This window comes from Siniperca chuatsi, linkage group LG3 (genome assembly GCF_020085105.1).
Source record: "Siniperca chuatsi isolate FFG_IHB_CAS linkage group LG3, ASM2008510v1, whole genome shotgun sequence".
NCBI lineage: Eukaryota > Metazoa > Chordata > Actinopteri > Centrarchiformes > Sinipercidae > Siniperca > Siniperca chuatsi.
This window is the reverse complement of record NC_058044.1, coordinates 26,055,688-26,073,757: the sequence shown is the minus strand read 5'-3', so window position 1 is coordinate 26,073,757 and position 18,070 is coordinate 26,055,688. Positions and strand designations below refer to the sequence as shown.

The following is an 18,070-nucleotide window of genomic DNA, read 5'->3' as shown; positions in this document are numbered from 1 at the left end:
CCACACGTACGTCTCTGAACGGCCGCCGTGCATGTTCACCTAGCTGCAGCGCATGAGAAGCGTGTTTCAGCATTTAGAGTGTGGGGATTAATTACCCCAAAACTTTTACTGTTCACCTCTGTGGGACCTCTCAACTGACTCAAACAGACAGTCTTCACAAGGCAGGTTCAGCTTTAAGAATGATGACAAAAGACGTGATAAGCACGAAGGACCTCAGACTTGATTTAGCCATGTGTTTCCTGAACTGTCCATCCAGGGAGAAGCCCTATTGTCTTGGGCTGCTGATGAGGTTGATGGTCTGCTTCTCTGATACCACAGCAATAACTGTAGGCAGTGTAATAATAATAATAACACATCTCTGTTATGTGCATTTTTGGAAATGTTTTGCAAAAATGTGAGTGGGAGGGAACTGGAGTGTCCTGAAATTACAGTGAGCAGGCAGTTTTGTGTCAACATAGAGCACATGTTGGAAAATGAGGTTTGAAAGCCAGAACTTGCAGCACCTTGTCAAGTTTAATGAGTCACTGTTATTGAGCAACACTGGTCACTGGTGCTGTTAGATGCTAAAATGATAATTACTGCACCTGTACTAGCTCTGTGTTAGCTGGGCAGTTCTTAACTTATGATGCATGCTCATGTTTTGATCCCCTATGACAGTACCCATTGTGCCAAATTATACATCTATTCTGAAATATTTGAGAAATAACAGATATTATTTCTCAAATATTTCAGAATCATTAAGCATGGAATAAAATGTATAGTTTTGTATATAAGGAAGGCATTTGGAAGTCAAGGCTTCCAAAAAAGTGGCTGCCAGATATTCCTTTGTGTTTTCTACTGTGTTCCAAACAAATCCGCTTAGATAATATTTACTGCAGCTGTGTTCTTTACATGCAGTCAGCTGTATAGCTGGTTACACATGCCTCTCCCTAGTAACAAATGAATCATTATATCCATGGGTCAGAATCTATAGTGGGAAGAAGCACACAAAATCATATGAGCTGCTCATTGTGGCAAGTAAGGGTCATTTGCAGTTACTTTCCTCATGAATTCCTTCAAATTAAGTGATGAGAAATGAAAATATGTACACAGGCATTTTCACATGTGCTCCTGAACACACAAACATGCCCACACACTGTGATGGATGAAAGCAGTCCTCCCCAGTGGCCAAAGACAATCCATGTAAACAGACGGGTGTAATCAGTAGTTAAAGGTCATGTTAATTATGTGCACAGCCTTCTACAGCACATCCACTCTCGTGCATACATACAAATGTGTGTAGAGAAGTTTTCTATTTCAACGTCGTAAGCTAAAGACAGTAACGGTTGAATAATGACTAATGTTCTGCAATGCAATGTCAGTCAATCTGTCCACCACTTTGGTCCAGAGTGAAACATCTCTCCAACTACTGGATGACTGACTATTTGAATGACCTGGCTTTACCACTAGCCTAGCGCTACCATGAGGTTGCCATTTTTGGTTTTGAGTGAAATGTCACAAGCGAAATGTCATGGTTCCTAGACACTGTATCCTAATGACTTTGGTGATCCTCTGACTTTTCATCTAGCTACATCAGCAGGTTGACGTTTTTTGTTTTAAATCTCCACAATTATTGGATGGATTGACATGAAATTTGGTACAGTCATTGCACCCAAAGGATGAATTTGAATCTTCAAGACTTTGGTGATCCCTTAACTTTTCATCAGGTGTCATCCACAGGTCAAACTTTCAACTTGTCCAATATTTTGGTTTGTGACCAAATGCTTGCAAAACTAATGACAATCTGATCTGCCTCAGCTGTATTTTAGATTTAGTGCTAATTCGCATGTTAGTATTAGCGTTAGCAAGGTTTGTTGGAGCTGTCCATTTGTTCATCCAGTTCCCCTATTCTATGTACCAGTTTCCCCAAATGTCTCCTCATTTCTCTAACTTGCTTCTTAGTCCCTCTAATTTAAAGTACAAGGAAGAGATGCAAAGAAGGAGAATTGAATAAACACCAATATTTTGGGAAATGAGACATTCCTACCTCAGAAGTGACATCTCAATCAGCCTTGGTGACTGATGACAGCTGCACAGCTGGATCAATAGTCAGTCTTGAAACTGTTATGTGGTACCTCATTGCCCTGCAGTTTTTTATTTAAAGGATAGGTTCATAACACAACTCTCACATGCTCATATGTACATTGAAACAGTTTTTGGTCACTGTAAATGTTCCTCCTGTCCATATTGGCTATTCATGTGATTCTAATGTACAGTAAGTAATTGGGGACAAAATCCACAGTCCTCATTTGGTGTAAAACTATGGGCTTAAGTTCAGCTGAAGCTAACATGGGACTTCAACAATCTAAGCTAGACAGATCAAGGGGATATCTATCAAATTTACCATATTTTCACTGCCAAATTCCCTTTTCTTCTTATTGTCTCCATGCTGCAGCTCTAAAAGGAAACGCAAAGATGCAATTATTTACTACAAACACTATAACTTTGGAAGATACCAACTTGATTTGTTTAATTCAGACCTCTGAAGCCTTATATTAGGTTCTGCTATAGTTTGAGCAAAGTTTTACAATCAAATAAAGACTGTGGATTTGTCCCCCCATCACTTACATTGCTATCGCATTAAGATTGGATCCCTTTCAGCCAGTATAGAGAGAAGGGACAGTTACAGTGACCAAAAAATGTTTCAATGTACATATGGGCATGTGAGTATTGTTTTAAACCTGAACCTATGGTGTACTGTCCAAATAATGAGGACACATAATTACCACTGCTAACACTAATAGTTTTTGTTTACTTTGACACCACTTTTTACATGTACTTCCCCAAGTTTTCTTTAAAATGACCAGTAGACCAGTAGCATAGCTGTAGACTCTAGTTTTCCTTTTTTTATGACTTCCAGTGGAATCCTAGAAGTATGGGATTTGCAGATTTAGTTTCTGTAAACAGTGTGAGTGTTGGTCTGTCTCTGTTTCTGCACGTGCAACCATGTGGTTGCATACTCGTGGGCGTGTGCTTGGCTGCATGCTTGTCTTGATGTGTTAACGGTGAATAGCAGCTCCGTATCGGCAGAGCTGTGAATTCCCTCTCCTTTGTGGGCTTGTTTTCATGTTGTTTTTCTCAGCAGGAAATGCAATATTGCCAGTGCCTAGGGCTGCAGGGCTTCTAATGTAGTTACTATTGTCTTTTCTCCAACATCCACCCACATCTCTCTATCTCTCCATCTCATTCTGTCCTGGTTCATTCTTGTCTCCCAGGCTTCTCTCTCCTCTTTACACGATTAAAGTACAAACACTCATAGCCGCAGACATCTCTTTATTTTACTTTCCCACCCTCTTTTTTCCTGGCTTCCACCCTCCATCTCTCTAAATCATATTTACTTTCTATATTAGGTCAAACTACTTAGAGAAATGTTTGTTGTTCTCCTCATTTGTAGAAATATAGTAAATATGTGAGAGCATGTCTACTAGTGATGTCACATTTGTGCAGTTGATACATAGCTGTTTTTATTCAGCCAAAGTACAGGCTGTTGAGCAAAGAAAGAGAGCAAAGGTGAAGGCAGAGAAAGCGAGATGAAATTATAATTTTTTTTTAAAGGGGGAAAGAGGCCTTCCCTGTCCACTCCATCCCCATCAGACACACACACACACACACACACACACACACACACACACACACACACCCATAAATCACAGAGTTAACCATGCTCTAGCAGAAACACTGGATCAGGATGAGCTGCTTCCTCACTCCGTCTGCATCCTGATTTGTTAATTTATGGCCTGAACTCACCTGAGTAGCACACACACACACACACACACACACACACATGCACACATAGATATCCACCTTAGTGCCTTGCAACATTAACACATCTGTCCCTTTGGTCCTACAGTATGGACCACCGGAGCGAGTGATAAGCCGGGATGAGAGACAGGACTTAATGCAAGGAAAGGAGCAAAGCAGAGAGGTCGGGGTTTGGCATATTTTTATTCCTTCCTTATCCGTCAGGTGTTATCAATGGGCATAGATCACCAGAGCATATGATAGGGCCAAAGGATGGAAAGTGAGGGAGAAAGAGGTAGAAGGATTGACTGAAAGGGGGAGAGCAATAGGAAAGTGAAAGGCAATCCCTATAAGGTCTCATGGAGGAAGAGAGACACCAGTGCAAGTGAATTAGCTCAAACGCGGTAAGAAAAGATCATCCTTCTCCCAGTATTAGTCTGTGGTACTTAAGGGAAATAGAGTGGTGGGAGAGGGACAGTGGAATAGAGAGACAGATAAAAATGTTCCTCTTGAGTTTTGTAGGTGGAGATGGACTGGCAAATCAACTTATGTCGAGATATAAACTGGGAATTTAGGCAGAAAGGACAGAGGCATATAAAATGGAAATCTTCAATCTATGAGATGGAGATAAAGTAATGGAGTGAAGGACAGATAAGATAGATAGAAAGTGGCAGGTTAGGGTGTGTGTATGAACTGTCTTAAAGCCCTCTTCTCAAGGTAACATTTCCATGGTGTTGCCTGTCATTGTGGAGCAAGCCACAGCCACAGGCACTGAATCAGAGGCATTGTGCATGCAATAGGAGTGAAACTGAAAAGATAAGTAGTAAGAGTCAACACCTCAATGGCAATGTTCATCACCAACGTAGGAAGCAGTCTGCCCTTTATGTAGCGCAGCAGAACGTAAGGGTGTGGACGTCAGAGTGGTGGATGGGCAGGTACCGTGTCAGACCGGAGTTTATCACAAACCTGCAAATTAATGATTTCATAAACGGTGGCCTACACTTAATCATACTGTGCCTTAACCATAATTGATTTGCCATAACTACTATCTCTCCCTAACCTTAACCATACTGTAGTTGCCATGTGCACATATTGTAGCATGTGAATATTTTTTTAATAGTTGTCATTGAATCATCATAGAATCATTCAATATCAAAACGTTCTTGTCTGGTGATAGATAAAAATTATGTGAATCATACGCTATGGCTTTTACAGTCAATTGAACAACTGGACAATGACGTGTCATCAAAACACCAAATGAGGGAATAACAATGAAGCAACAATCAAGTTTAAAGTTAGGGGGGAAAACATCCTTGGGAATCATTCATTAAGAGTTTAACACTCAAAAGCTCAGCTAATCTGCTTCATCGGGACTGTGTGGGTGTGACTTGATTAGATTTGATTGACAGTGACCTGACAACACAAGCAAATAAACCACTACTGTCATCTAGATTTTGATTCAGATTCTGATTGGTGCATGGAAATGATTGCTTTTTTCCAACTCAGCCCCACCCCTTCAAACCAGTGAGTAGAGCACAGACCAAAACAGAAACATTAAAACAGCTTATATGAAATAACTAAAAGATGCTCTAACTTTGCAGAGCATGTTGCGTTTACATAGGAATTCATTGCATTCCCATGATGCGCCTCTTTCCTCTCTACTTCTCTCCCTCTCCATTTGTATGCATTTTTATCCCATTACTGAATGTTACTAACTCAACATCTTCTCTCTCCCGTAGTTTTGTGCTTTCTCGTTTCTCTCCTCTCAGCTTCTGTCGCTTTCAGCAGGTGTTTCTGCCTCCGGAGCTGCAGAGACTGGATCTGTGGTTGTGGGCCACCTGCTGCCCCCGTGTTCCTGCTCGACAACTGCTACTACAGTTGTTGTTGGCTCTATTACTAATACTGACATTATTTTTCCTACAGCTGTCATTCCTATTATTACTAATTTATTAATATTAACACTACAATTACTATTCTACTTTTTAAAAAAAAAAATATTTCTACGTGGTCTTTGCATTGTGCCTCCCTAACCCTCTCCCCCAAACCCCTCCTCTCTCTCTCTCTCTCTCAAAACCAACCCAGCAGCGGCGGATGGCTGCCCAGCATTGAGTCTGGTTGTGTCCAAGGTTTCTGCCTCTTAAAGGAAGTTTTTCCTTGCCACTGTTGCCAAATGCTTGCTCATGGTGGGATTTGTTGGGTCTCTGTAATTAATATTATAAAGAGTATGGTCCAGACCTGCTCTATAGGAAAAGCGCAATGAGATAACTTCTGTTATGAATTGACGCTATATAAATAAAATTGAATTGAATTGAATTGCTTATGGTAAGAGGCTGATTAAGAAAAGGGCTGTTTATTTGTAACCCATCTCCAGATACTGTAGGTAGATCAATAAATCAAAGAAAAGAAATTAAAAAAGAGATGGTGATGATGGATGAATGGAAGATATTTAATAAATCCAGCCTCCCACTGTAATTCGTACAAATAAACCAGCAAAAAGATTAAGGCTGTATGTTGATATGCAAGTTAATAGGTTCAATATGAACCACAAAAACAATGTTCCCTGGATGCAAAGAGCTCTCTGCTCTGACCTGATCTGATGTTAAACTTGCAGCGAACCTTTACAATATATTTTCTCCTGGACACAGATAATTTCAGTAGATTGTCATTGTGTATATTTGACCGCCCACGTGAATGAGAACAGGTTGTTCTTTATGAAGCAGACAGCTCATTCGGCTATTATTAATAGTGCTCCATGTGGGAGGGAGAACCAAAAGTTGTTGAGATAAAAGAATCAAGTGATATGTGTTCTTGGCATGTTTGGGCATAAAAAGAATTGACAAACAATAAATAAGTCAACAAAGAAAGCATTTTAACACTTCAGTAAAATTTAATTTGCAGTTAAAAAAGCTGCTTAGTTCTTGGTGTTTACAGCCAGCAGAGCAAACCCTCTGAGCCAGATTATTCTGTCTAAAACCATCAAGTGATATCTTAACAATGAGAATCAGGTTTCTCATGAATGTGTAAATGAAGATTAGCTTTCGACAGCAATTCAACAGGTTTCTAAGCAGTATATTGAATTTGTTACTATGCATCTATGCATTTGTTACTTCTAGACTGGATTATTGCAATGCCTTATTATCAGGCTGCCCGAATAAGTGCCTTAAGACTCTCCAGTTGATCCAGAATGCTGCGGCACGTGTACTGACAAGAACTAGGAAAAGAGATCATATTTCTCCAATATTAGCTTCTCTGTACTGGCTCCCTGTAAAATCCAAAAAAGAATCCTTCTCCTCACCTACAAAGCTCTTAATGGTCAGGCACCATCATATCTTAAAGAGCTCATAATAGCTTATTACCCCACTAGAACACTGCGCTCCCAGGATGCAGGGTTACTTGTGGTTCCTAGAGTCTCCAAACGTACAATGGGAGCCAGAGCCTTCAGTTATCAAGCTCCTCTCCTGTGGAATCAGATCCCAGTTTGGGTTCAGGAGGCAGGCACCATCTCCACATTTAGGAGTAGGCTCAAAACTTATAGTTAGGGCTGGCTTGGGTGAGTCCTAAACCATCTCTTAATTATGCTGCTATAGGCCTAGACTTCCCATGATGCACTGAGCTCCTCTTTCTCCTGTCTCCTTCTGTCGCTTTCAGAAGGTCTTTCTGCCTCTGGATCTGTGATTGTGAGGAAATTCTAGGTGGAATTTGCATTGTGCCCCAACACCCAACATCCAATCCTCCAAAATGAGCATGTATAATGAATGCACATGTTTGTGTTTCTGAAAGAGTTATATGTATAAGAAAAACTTACACAAGGACACTTAGGGAAGGACTATCAGTAGTGGTGGGTTTAATGATGTCCCTTCAGATACGTTCAAAAACAATGAAGATATAAGTCCAAATGTGTTTTACCTCACAGCTTCCTGTCTGGGGTTTGTCCACCTGTTCTTGTAGGGGAAATACAGCATATTGCTGGAAAATATAGCAAGGGGAAATTGTTGACATGCCAGGGCTCTCTTGTGCTGCGCTTGGATCTACATTATAATTTCAATATACTATTTAACATACTATTGTTGTCGTTGCTATTATGAGAGACACATCAATCGACATATTCTTTTTTCAGTTTTAACATCAGTCACTTTAACATGCTGCATATGATAATTATTGTTGGAGATAGTACGACTACATGTATTACAGTACAATTTGTTTCTCGTACATTCTGAAAATACATAACGACAAGCTACACATGTACACTTTTCACCTGAATCATGTCTTGATTGATGCTAACAAGCAGAAACTGGTAGAATAGCGGGACACTATACGTACAGAAGTAAATAAGTAAAGAAAAAAGGAAGAAATTAGGGAAAATGGAGTCATATTTTTCAAACCCCTCACAGCACTGATCTATGGTTATGACAGACTTATCCTTGGCCATCGAATTCTTTATTATGAAAGGAGTTAAAATGATTGTAGACCTTGCTGTTTACTGTGAGACAATAGATGGATCTTTATAATGGACCACTGTGTGTAGCTTGATAAAGTGCACTCTAGCATGATCCAGTTTTGGTTATTTTTTTGCATGTAGCAACAATTCTTTCTTCACTTTCCTGTTATTGCTGCACTGAAGCTGCTAAGAGTCTAGAGGAGGTAGCCTGCCCACACATTTTCAAACACAAATAGAGATTGATTATAATAACGGTCTTGATCCCCACAGCAGAAGAATGATATTATTTGGATTCTTTTTCATACTCATCTGTGTTATGAGGAAAAAACCTCTAAAGTGTAAAGTGAATTTAAGTTAAACAGCCTAATTTTCTGACTGATGCCAGTGCACGTTTGAAAATTAGATAACTGCTCAATGGGTTTCATAAGCACTTTCTTCATATAAAAAGAATTTTATTAACTTTCAAGAACAAAGAGCTAAGTTTAATTAAATGTTTCATGTTTTCTTTTCAAGAGTTTTAATATGAAGTAACTGTAATTTTCTTACCATATTATTTTCTGAGCAATAAATCAAGGTTACAGAATGGGTTCTGCTAATGGGTAAATAAATTAAATAAAGAAACTTAAATAAAGAAATAAAACTCGATACTTCTCTCACTGCACAAACCTTCTAGGTCACTGTTGGCTGCCCAAGTATGCAGGTACTTCCCTGAAACTGACGTATTGGATTCGTTAACCCTTTTCTGCCATGCCTGCTGCCTCACCGGCGTGTGAACTGGAGAGCCTCATTGATGTTGCAACAAGTGGATCCATGAAAAGTGAATTTAATCAGAAACCTTTGCCAGATTTCTGCAGGACTGTGCACAGAGTACCCTGCACTGGCCAATCGTGCTGTCAAGACTTTGATGCCCTTTGCCACCACTTACTTATGTGAAAGTGGGTTCTCGGCTCTGACAAGCCCTTTCAGGCAAATTGTGATTTGTGATATTGGGCTATATAAATAAAATTGACTTAAAATTGACTTGACAAGCATGAAAATAAAATAGTGTAAAGTGATTTAAGACTCAGACTTTCTCAAATTCAGCAGATTGCAGTGTCCTTCTCATTAACCTTTGGTGAGTATTTCATAGGTTCAAATGGATTTTATATATAGGCTGCATATGTGTGTGTAGGGGGCCTTACAAACATGAAAAATAAATCCTATAAGAGTGCACAGGGGGAGGCTGGAGGTTGAATGTCTGAAGGGGTAGGAGACTGTGAAAAGTTTGGGAAACACTGCTCTAGGTATTTTCTCCTGTGCATTTCCTTCAGTTATGGTGTGCCAAGAACTGTTATGGAAGCATTTTTGCTCCTCATCTCATGACAACAACTTGCATTTGATGTCTTTAAACCTGCGTTATTTGATCTTTTTGGCCACTTTTGGTCAGCACAAGTAGCTGTAAACATAACATTAACCTATCTTATATTTACATGATGAACATGGCAGGCAGTGTCTTACTTACACATCGAGGAGACACCGAGCAACATGAGCATTCATTTGGTGTCATTCTTGTTTCTGCCTGAATATTCACTCTCCTTGTACCTCTGCTTTGCTCTCCACCAACTCCTGAGGGAAATATCTTGTTTTACTTGCTAAATGTGCTTCAGTGTTTAGTAGTCACTAACCTGTCTGCCATTTAGTAATGGGCCAACAGTTGCCTGCTGCTGCTGGAAAAAATGCTAATGAAAGCAGTGAGATTGCAGTAAAGTTGTGGGGCGTAAAATCAAAACAGTAATTTAAAATAGGCTAAAACACCTCATAGAACTGAGGGGAAGTGCAAAGTTGGATCATAATTCTGTGTGGGTTTGTCAAGTGACCCCTTTCATATTACACATAGTCATTTGATCCACTGTTAATATAAACTTTTTGACTAGAGCAGCTTTAAAAATCACTCAGCAACATCTCAAAAGATATCAACAAAGAGCCATCTCCTAAGTTGTCACAACAGGATTTGTGACAAGTTGTCATTTCCATTCTAAAACACTGACACTTTTTTTAATTTTTAGCAAAGGAACTACTATATTAGTTTTTTAATTAGTTTTTTTTTCTCGTGATGCCACTTTCCAACAAATCAGAAAGCTGTCTATGTGTAGGTACCCGGAGCATTATTGGAGCGTGTCAGTGTGGAAAGTCAGCCTGAGTGCTTTCTGAGCTGGCAAACAATGAATGCCTTCAATTTAAACTAAATTGAAAGGCTGAGCTGAATTCTTGCTTGTCAACACTTTATATGAGTAATTGTATGTAGACTGCTGAAATAATACCCTTCATTCTGGCATGGGAAAATATGTGTGTTCATGTGTGCTTATAAATGCATGTGTGTATGCATGTTGTGTATATACAATAATTCACAGGTATAGTATATACACCATATTAATTGAGTAAATTCTCAGTTCTTATTGTCAAGCAGTGCAACCATGACTCTATTTGGCAGCATCTAAGTCACACCTCCTTTAAAGTGACCCTATGCAAGGACCATATAGATCAATTTCTTTCCTTCAGTAACTCAGAGGCAACCCTGTGACAGAGTAACCAAGTATTGTGAAAGCCATAGGAACTCATGTTGGAAGCCTTATTGTTGAAAGTTCAGTACAGTACGTCCATATTTCTCCTTTCATGGTCTAATATTATTAAATTTGGTTATCCTTTCTATGGATTTTCATTCCTCCATATAGAGCTGAAAGAAGAAATCACAGTGTGTATTTGTGTGTGTGTGTGTGTGTGTGTGTGTGTGTGTGTGTGTGTGTGTGTGTGTGTGTGTGTGTGTGTGTGTGTGCATGTTTGATAAGGGAGAGAAGGAGAAAGAAAGGTATGTAATTGTGTAGCCCAGTGTTTCCCACACATAGACTTTACTTAGGCTGGCCGCCCAGGTATAATTGGCGAGCCATTTTAGCATTTATTGATTTTTTTTTTTGTTCTACCTCCTCCTGTGCAGTCTACTGACAATCACACATGTTGCAGAGAAACAGAGAGAGACCATCTCTGGTATTAGGCCTACGTTAGAAGACGCGGACACGGTGGATATTTTACAAGCACGGACCAGGTAAAGCAACGGTGATCATTTCGATAGGCAACATCTTTAACAACAAGCCTTCCCCACATGTGGCTCACCTGCTGCTGTGAAGACAGAATGGCGAGCTGTGGTTGAGAGAATCAGAAAGAGGCGTGGCAGGTGCGTGCGTTGAGAAAAGAAAAAGAGAACTGAAGGGAAAAGCAAGGTGAGCAGATGAAAGTAGCTGTGAGTAAACAAGGTGAAGAATTAAGTAGAATTAAAATGGTGAAATAAGAAATAATATTTAACTAACTAATATAAATGTAACTATTACAAATAGGGTAATGTCTTAATATTTTCAAATAAAATACATACATACCTGCACCACAAATAGTCTACCCTGTCATTCTGTGGAAATAGCCAGATCATTTTTTATTTACTTTTCCTTACTAATAGATCATCATTATAATAACCACACACACACACACACACACACACAGTGGTTGAATACTGGTTGTGTGAAAGCTTTCTGTCACCACAAAGATGGACTGATCAAAATACACATAAAAACAGTTTTGGCAGTGAGATGGCCTTCAGTAGAAAGGGAATGTGTGTGATGAATGCAGATATGGCTGTCAAGGGGATTGCCTCAAGGTTAGTGCTCACCAAGGGGAATCAGCTGGACTTAACTATCAGCATCTACAGTATGATGCAAGCAATTCAAGGAAATAAAGCGAAAAGTGGATAATGAAGTCAAAGATTTTAAGTGTTTCCCCTGGCAAAGATGCGTCTATCTTCAGAACTGCTTTAGTGAGCCCATCTTTAATGCAGGCAGGCATCAGAGTCATGAGACTCTGGTGGCCGCTTAATCCTTTGGCAGAGCATTCAGTTGTTTGATGTCATTTTTTCTCTACAGCAACAACATGTCACAGTGCATAAGGGAATTAGACACTGCATTGTCAGATAGAGGCTGTATGGTTTTGCATTGTAGTCCCAGCCTCTGCATATCTTTCTCTGATTTGATCTTAATACAATCACTTATAGAGTAATGTAAACACTTTTACACAACCCACTTACAGGGATGGGCATTTTTGCGAATGCATGTTTTTGTAGAATGTATTGGAAATACAAAATGTTGTTTTAAAAACTCTATATTTGTATAAACCTATATTTGTAATGCCAAAACACAAAACTTTTAACCATCCTTAATAACTCTGCCACTTGTGTATTTGATAAACCCAGACTAAGCACTAGAAGTTACTCATGCAAGAACTCCCTCACTGGCTTCCCAACTGCACTAACATTACCCAGTACCCAGCTAAGCCCTAGGCACCAGTTCTGTGTAAAATGTGTTTCTGTGGGAGTGTGAGAAAGTTCATTAGTAGCAAGTGCAGATGTATGGTTATGTAATAGTTAACTAATTTATACCTAACATATTGCAAAACTAATATTTACATTTTTTGCTATACACTGTATGTTAGTACATCTACATCCTATATGCTGATACCTTCAAAAAGCAGTAATTTTTAATATTAAACTTTTACCAGCAAACAAAAGCAAATTGTGTTCTTTAAAAATAAATTTAATTGAATAATAATGCAATGCTACTTTTTGTAGGGTTTACAAGTTGTAACTTTTTTGTATTAATGTTAAAAAAAATCATTTACTAATGCTTTCAGTAATCAGTTATAAGCCATTTATAAGACAAATTTTTGGGTTGCCAGGTTATGAAAGTCCGTTTGGCTGGTGTTTATCCTTTCTATTAATTAATAATGTTGTTATACATGTTAATAAGTCCTTAATAAACCATTTAATTCAACAAGTCTGCAAGTTATAAATGTTAATAAAATAAAATTTAAGGATTTAGTCAAAGTAGTCAAATGGTCCAGTGATAAAAGGAAAATTGACTGCATTTATATAACGTTTTTCTAGTCTTCCGACCACTCAAAGCGCTTTACACCATATATCAGCATTCACGCATTCATGCTCATCAGAAAGAGTAACTAATGCTCATTCACACACACTCTCACACCGATGGCATATTGGCAGATAGCAATTTGGGGTTCAATATCTTGCCTGAGGACACTTCGACATGCGGGCTGGGGTGAGCTGGTAATCGAACCGCCGTCGGCATTTGTGGCAGTTGAAACAAGTTGTGAACACAACATTGACATATCATTACATTTTAAGTTGAAATGGAGATATATGCAAACTGGCTTATTTACACATTCAGCAGTTATGGACCAACATTATTATTCACTGTGAGTCATGTTTCTGGCCACCTGATGGATGTATGTTCAATATTAACTCTCTTTTAGCTCTGTTTTTGGTCTCCACCAACTCCTGAGGAAATCTGTCTCTTTAGCTTTTGTGCGGAAAAAAAGCTGCCTGCTGTGGCTAGAAACAACGCTACAAGAGAGCGGTGAGAGTGCACCAAAACAATAAAGTTGTGGCGTGAAAGTTAAACAATGAGCTGAAAGTCCCTATAAAGCTCTGTAGAGCTGAGGGAAGCTGCAGATTCAGGTGATAATTATCTGTCGATTCATCACTATAAGCGACCTCTTTTACATTGTTTTCACAATGTCATTTGATACATTGTTGAAATATTGATTATTGCCATTTAAACTAATTGAATAGCAAGTTACTTATCTTTATCCCTCTCTTTACAACTTCCCTGTCCTCTTCACATCTCTTTCCTCTTGGCATCTATCCAACAATCCATCTCTCCTTCCTCTTTCTTTCTCCACCCTCCCATCCCTCCCTACTTTCTTCTGCAGTTGGAGTTGCCAGTACACAGATTCTGATTTCCTGAGGTAATTGCAAATTTTGGCAGAACTACAGTTGACTTCAGGGACTGTGTGTGTGTGTGTGTGTGTGTGTGTGTGTGTGTGTGTGTGTGTCTGTGTATGTGCAGTTTCTATACTTTTCCAAAGCTTGCAGTCAGAGTAATGTCAAAATCTTACAACAATCCGGTGAAAGTGTTTCAAGGGCATTTGTCTCCAGCAGCTCCTGCTCCGCTCTCCCTCTATCATAGTCCTTTATCAGGTGAACAAATCACTGCACTCTCCATCGCATACAGAAGTCGACATTATTTATTTTTTATAGTGAATATATTTGACAAAAACAGATTCTTGCATTATTGGTTTTATGCCTTGGTGATTTATGCTGTGTCATACTTGAACAGTAGGAAAGGTAAACCTCTCCTCCAATGCTTTTCTCCCCCTTCTCTCCTTTGTCACTTGCCTAAATTACAACATTGACCACCACAATCTATCCAAAGGCAAGTTTGACCACACATTTACTGTGAGCTCTGACCAGTCTTTTAAATCAGAGTAGCGATGCCAGTCAGAGAGGAAAGGACAGCTGTGTTTCCAACAGCTGCTTGACCTGTGGGTGTTCTGTTATTCTCACAGTGGGTCAATACACTAACTAGTCAACCAGCCCCACGTCCCACATCCTGTAGGAAGAAGGAGAGCACAGAGGAAGAAGAAAAAATTAATTGGTAACACAGCAGCTGTCTTTGAACACCAGATCAAATCCAGTCACTGATTGTCTAACATTGCTTGATCGCACTTTTTAGAAACTTGCCAGCCTCACCTCCTCTGGACTGAATGCTGCTAGCTTAGCTAGGTTTGTTTTTAGCCTGGTGGCTAGGCTAGCCAGTTGCTTTTACCAAGATTTGGCCTGATACAGCGAAACATCATCATGGCTGTGTGGACAGTGCCAGTACTCAGCTTCTGTTGCACACAACGATGCCACTCTTCCTTGGTCGGGTTCTGCCACAAGGGCAGATCAGAGGGGAGCCGATCCTTCCTCTGAATGAGGACATGTGGCTCATCCTTGGGGCCAAACCCAAGTCACATGCCTGCTCCACTGCTTGCAATTCGAAGTCGTGGGTCCTGGTCAAGAATAACAAGGGTCGAGCAAGACGTTCCCTCCGACTGCTCTCATCTGACGCCTTTCAGCTGAGCAATAAATTCCAAGCCCTGGACAGTGGGGATGGACCGCACTTTCCAGTGAGGCCCCAAGTGGGCAACCATCCATCTTCTCCTCAGGCCTCTGCTCCCGAGCTGCTTGGTGGCTCCTCAGATGGCGTGGACCGCACATTGAACCCGCCGCCTTCTGGTCCCAGCGCCACCGAGACCACCCTGCTACCACGACTCCTTGGCTACTAAACTTCTTATCATTTTCTGATTGCAAGATCTATGGTATGAGGTCCAATTTTGCCCTGACTGGTTTACCGTCTGCACCATTCAGTCATCCTATTTTACTGTCTGAATTTGCCCCTGTCTCTCTGCAGATCCTTTTTGACACTGTAGTTCATATGCGTCCCCCCTCCAGTCACTGTGATAAAGTTCACTTCTTAACAAGCCTTTCTCAACCCAGCCAGTTACAGAACTATAGCGTTCACCAAGCTACCCATCTTATCCAAAATCCAAAATCCTTGAAAAAATCATTAAAGACCAACTCCTGAAATTGGTTGAGGGTCATAAAATCTTTGATAAATTTCAATCTGGCTTTCGTCACAATCATGAAACTGCATTACTAAGGGTGACAAATGACATTATTATGCATGCAGACAAAGGTAAATATTCCATCCTCATACTTCTGGACTCGACTGCAGCCTTCGATAGCATCGATCATGTCATTTTACTAGATAGGTTATATCACTGGGTTGGAATTTCTGGTACAGCTCTAAACTGGTTAAATTCTTATTTGACTAATAGATATTTTAATGTTTGTATCAATAATTATGTGTCCTCCTCGGCTCCCCAGCTGTGTGGAGTCCCTCAGGGGTCGGCCCTTGGACCAATACTCTTGTCATTGTGCTTTCTCTGGGTCATTTGTTTAGCCGCTTTCATGACATGTCTTATCACTGTTATGCTAATGACACACAGATTTATTTCTCGGCCAAACCCAATAACCTGAATCAACTGTCCTTTCTCCATGATTGCTAAGCCGCCACCAAAGATTAGATGTCTCATAATTTCCTCCACCTAAACCCTGACAAAAGTTCTTTTAATTGAACCAATAACTTTGCCACTGCAATTGATCAGTTTATTGGACCATTTCACTCTAATATCATATCTACCGCTAAGAATCTTGGAATCATCTTAGACCAGTATATTACTTTTGACCATCATGTTACCAAGCTTGTCCAGACCTGTTTTCTTCAGCTAAGAAATATCGCTAAAATCAAATGTATCTTGTCTTCTATGGATCTACTATTAATTCACACTTTAATTTTCTTCCATCTAGATTATTGTAATTCCCTCTACACATGCCTCAGTCAAGCTGCTCTAAATCGTTTCCAGTTGGTCCGAAATGTAGCTGCCAGGCTGCTAACTAGAACTAGCCGTCGGTCCCACATTACCCCTGTTCTTGCATCCCTACATTAGCTTCCTATAAAATTCTGAATAAACAACAAGATTTTGTTGATTACATATAAGTTTCTGCATGACCTTGCACCAGTTACATTTCTGATCTCTTCATTCCTCATTCCACTTCTTGACCACCCAGATCCTCAAATCTCAGCCTTTTATCCATCCACCGCTCCAACCTCAAAACAAAAGGTGATCGTGCCCTCTCTGTTTTAGCCCCAACCCTCTGCAATCATCTTCCACAAATTACCAGTTTAGCTGACCTTTGGATTTCTTTAAACCCATCTCTATAGGTAAGCCTTTTCATAGATATCCATCCCTCCAAACTTGCCTTTTAAAGAATCAAATTGAAGAATTCAATTTAGAAATTGGCATGATTTTGGTTTTGGACCAGTTGATTTTGTCACCAGATAAATCACCTGTTTGGTAGCTGCCAAATCACCAGAAGAAAAATAACTTTAATGTAGCCCTGGAGTACAGCCTGAGCAGCTGCTCCACAGCACTGGAGAGGGACAATACAGATGGAGACATGATCAAGTCTTGAAGGTCACTGTTAAAAGCCATCTGCTCAAGTTATTATGGGAACATGCCCTTAAAAAATACCATCACCTTTATGAAAGCCAGGGAGCACCAAAGTCCTGCTGGAAGATCGCAAGAAACAACTGAAATTGCTTTAGCTTGTTGCAATCAGGGATCGTTCTCTTGTCTTAATCCACAACCAAAGCTGTCCTACAGGTGCTGACAGTCCCTTGGGAGGATCACATTCCTTCAAAAGGAAACTTGCCAAGCACAAGGGGCTGGTTATTGAATGTGGAAAGGGTGACTTGAGAGCAAGGAGCTTTCCAGAGATTGGATTAAGGGGCTTTGCTGCATGATGTCTGTCTGCGAAGCCTTCATCTTGTTGGAGAAAGATGGAGAGAAGAGCCAGCAGCAGCACTGGTGAAGTGGTAGAGAGCTTTAAAATGGCTTTGACTCAAGAGAGGAGCACCATGGATGGAGGCCATTGGGACACAAATTGGGATCTGATCAGCCTTGGCTGGGTCAGCTGGTGCAGGTTGTATGATGTTGAAAGACCTCATGAGTCCAGGAACATAAGTGATATGTCTAGAAGCAAATGATGTTTCAACACTGGATCAGTTTCAACACAGGAACATAGAAAAAAGTGCAACCCTTATATATTCTTTACCTTCTGCTGTTTCATGCATTTCTATCCCTATATTACCCTTCCTCCATTTTTATTTCACCTTTTCATGCCTCTGCTCTAATCCTTATGTTACCGTGACCAAAGGTTGAGCTGGAAATAGATTTTCCCTCCTCAGATCCGGTAATTAGCTGCTCAATTCAGCCATTAATTCACCTTGCTGAGGAGGAGAGAGAAAAACAGAAATACAGTATAGAAAGAAATAAAAGAGCAGTAGAAATCACAACAAGATAAGGAGAAGC

General features: G+C 40.0%; 1 protein-coding gene across 10 annotated transcripts in view; it reads left to right on the top strand.

Annotated features, from left to right (window-relative positions):
* The window catches only part of LOC122873373, a 190,639-nt gene that overhangs the window by 130,787 nt on the left and 41,782 nt on the right, over positions 1–18,070 (top strand). For 4 of the 10 annotated variants that reach the window (XM_044190009.1, XM_044190006.1, XM_044190007.1 and 1 more), the window contains one exon: positions 8,892–9,310. The exons of 1 other annotated variant lie outside the window; for it this stretch is intronic. In XM_044190009.1, the coding sequence (XP_044045944.1) occupies positions 8,892–8,991 (100 nt within the window). In that variant the 3' untranslated portion in view covers positions 8,992–9,310. Of the gene's footprint in view, positions 1–8,891; positions 9,311–18,070 lie in introns of those variants that run through there. 5 more of the 10 variants (XM_044190003.1, XM_044190005.1, XM_044190002.1 and 2 more) reach the window with 5 other exon arrangements.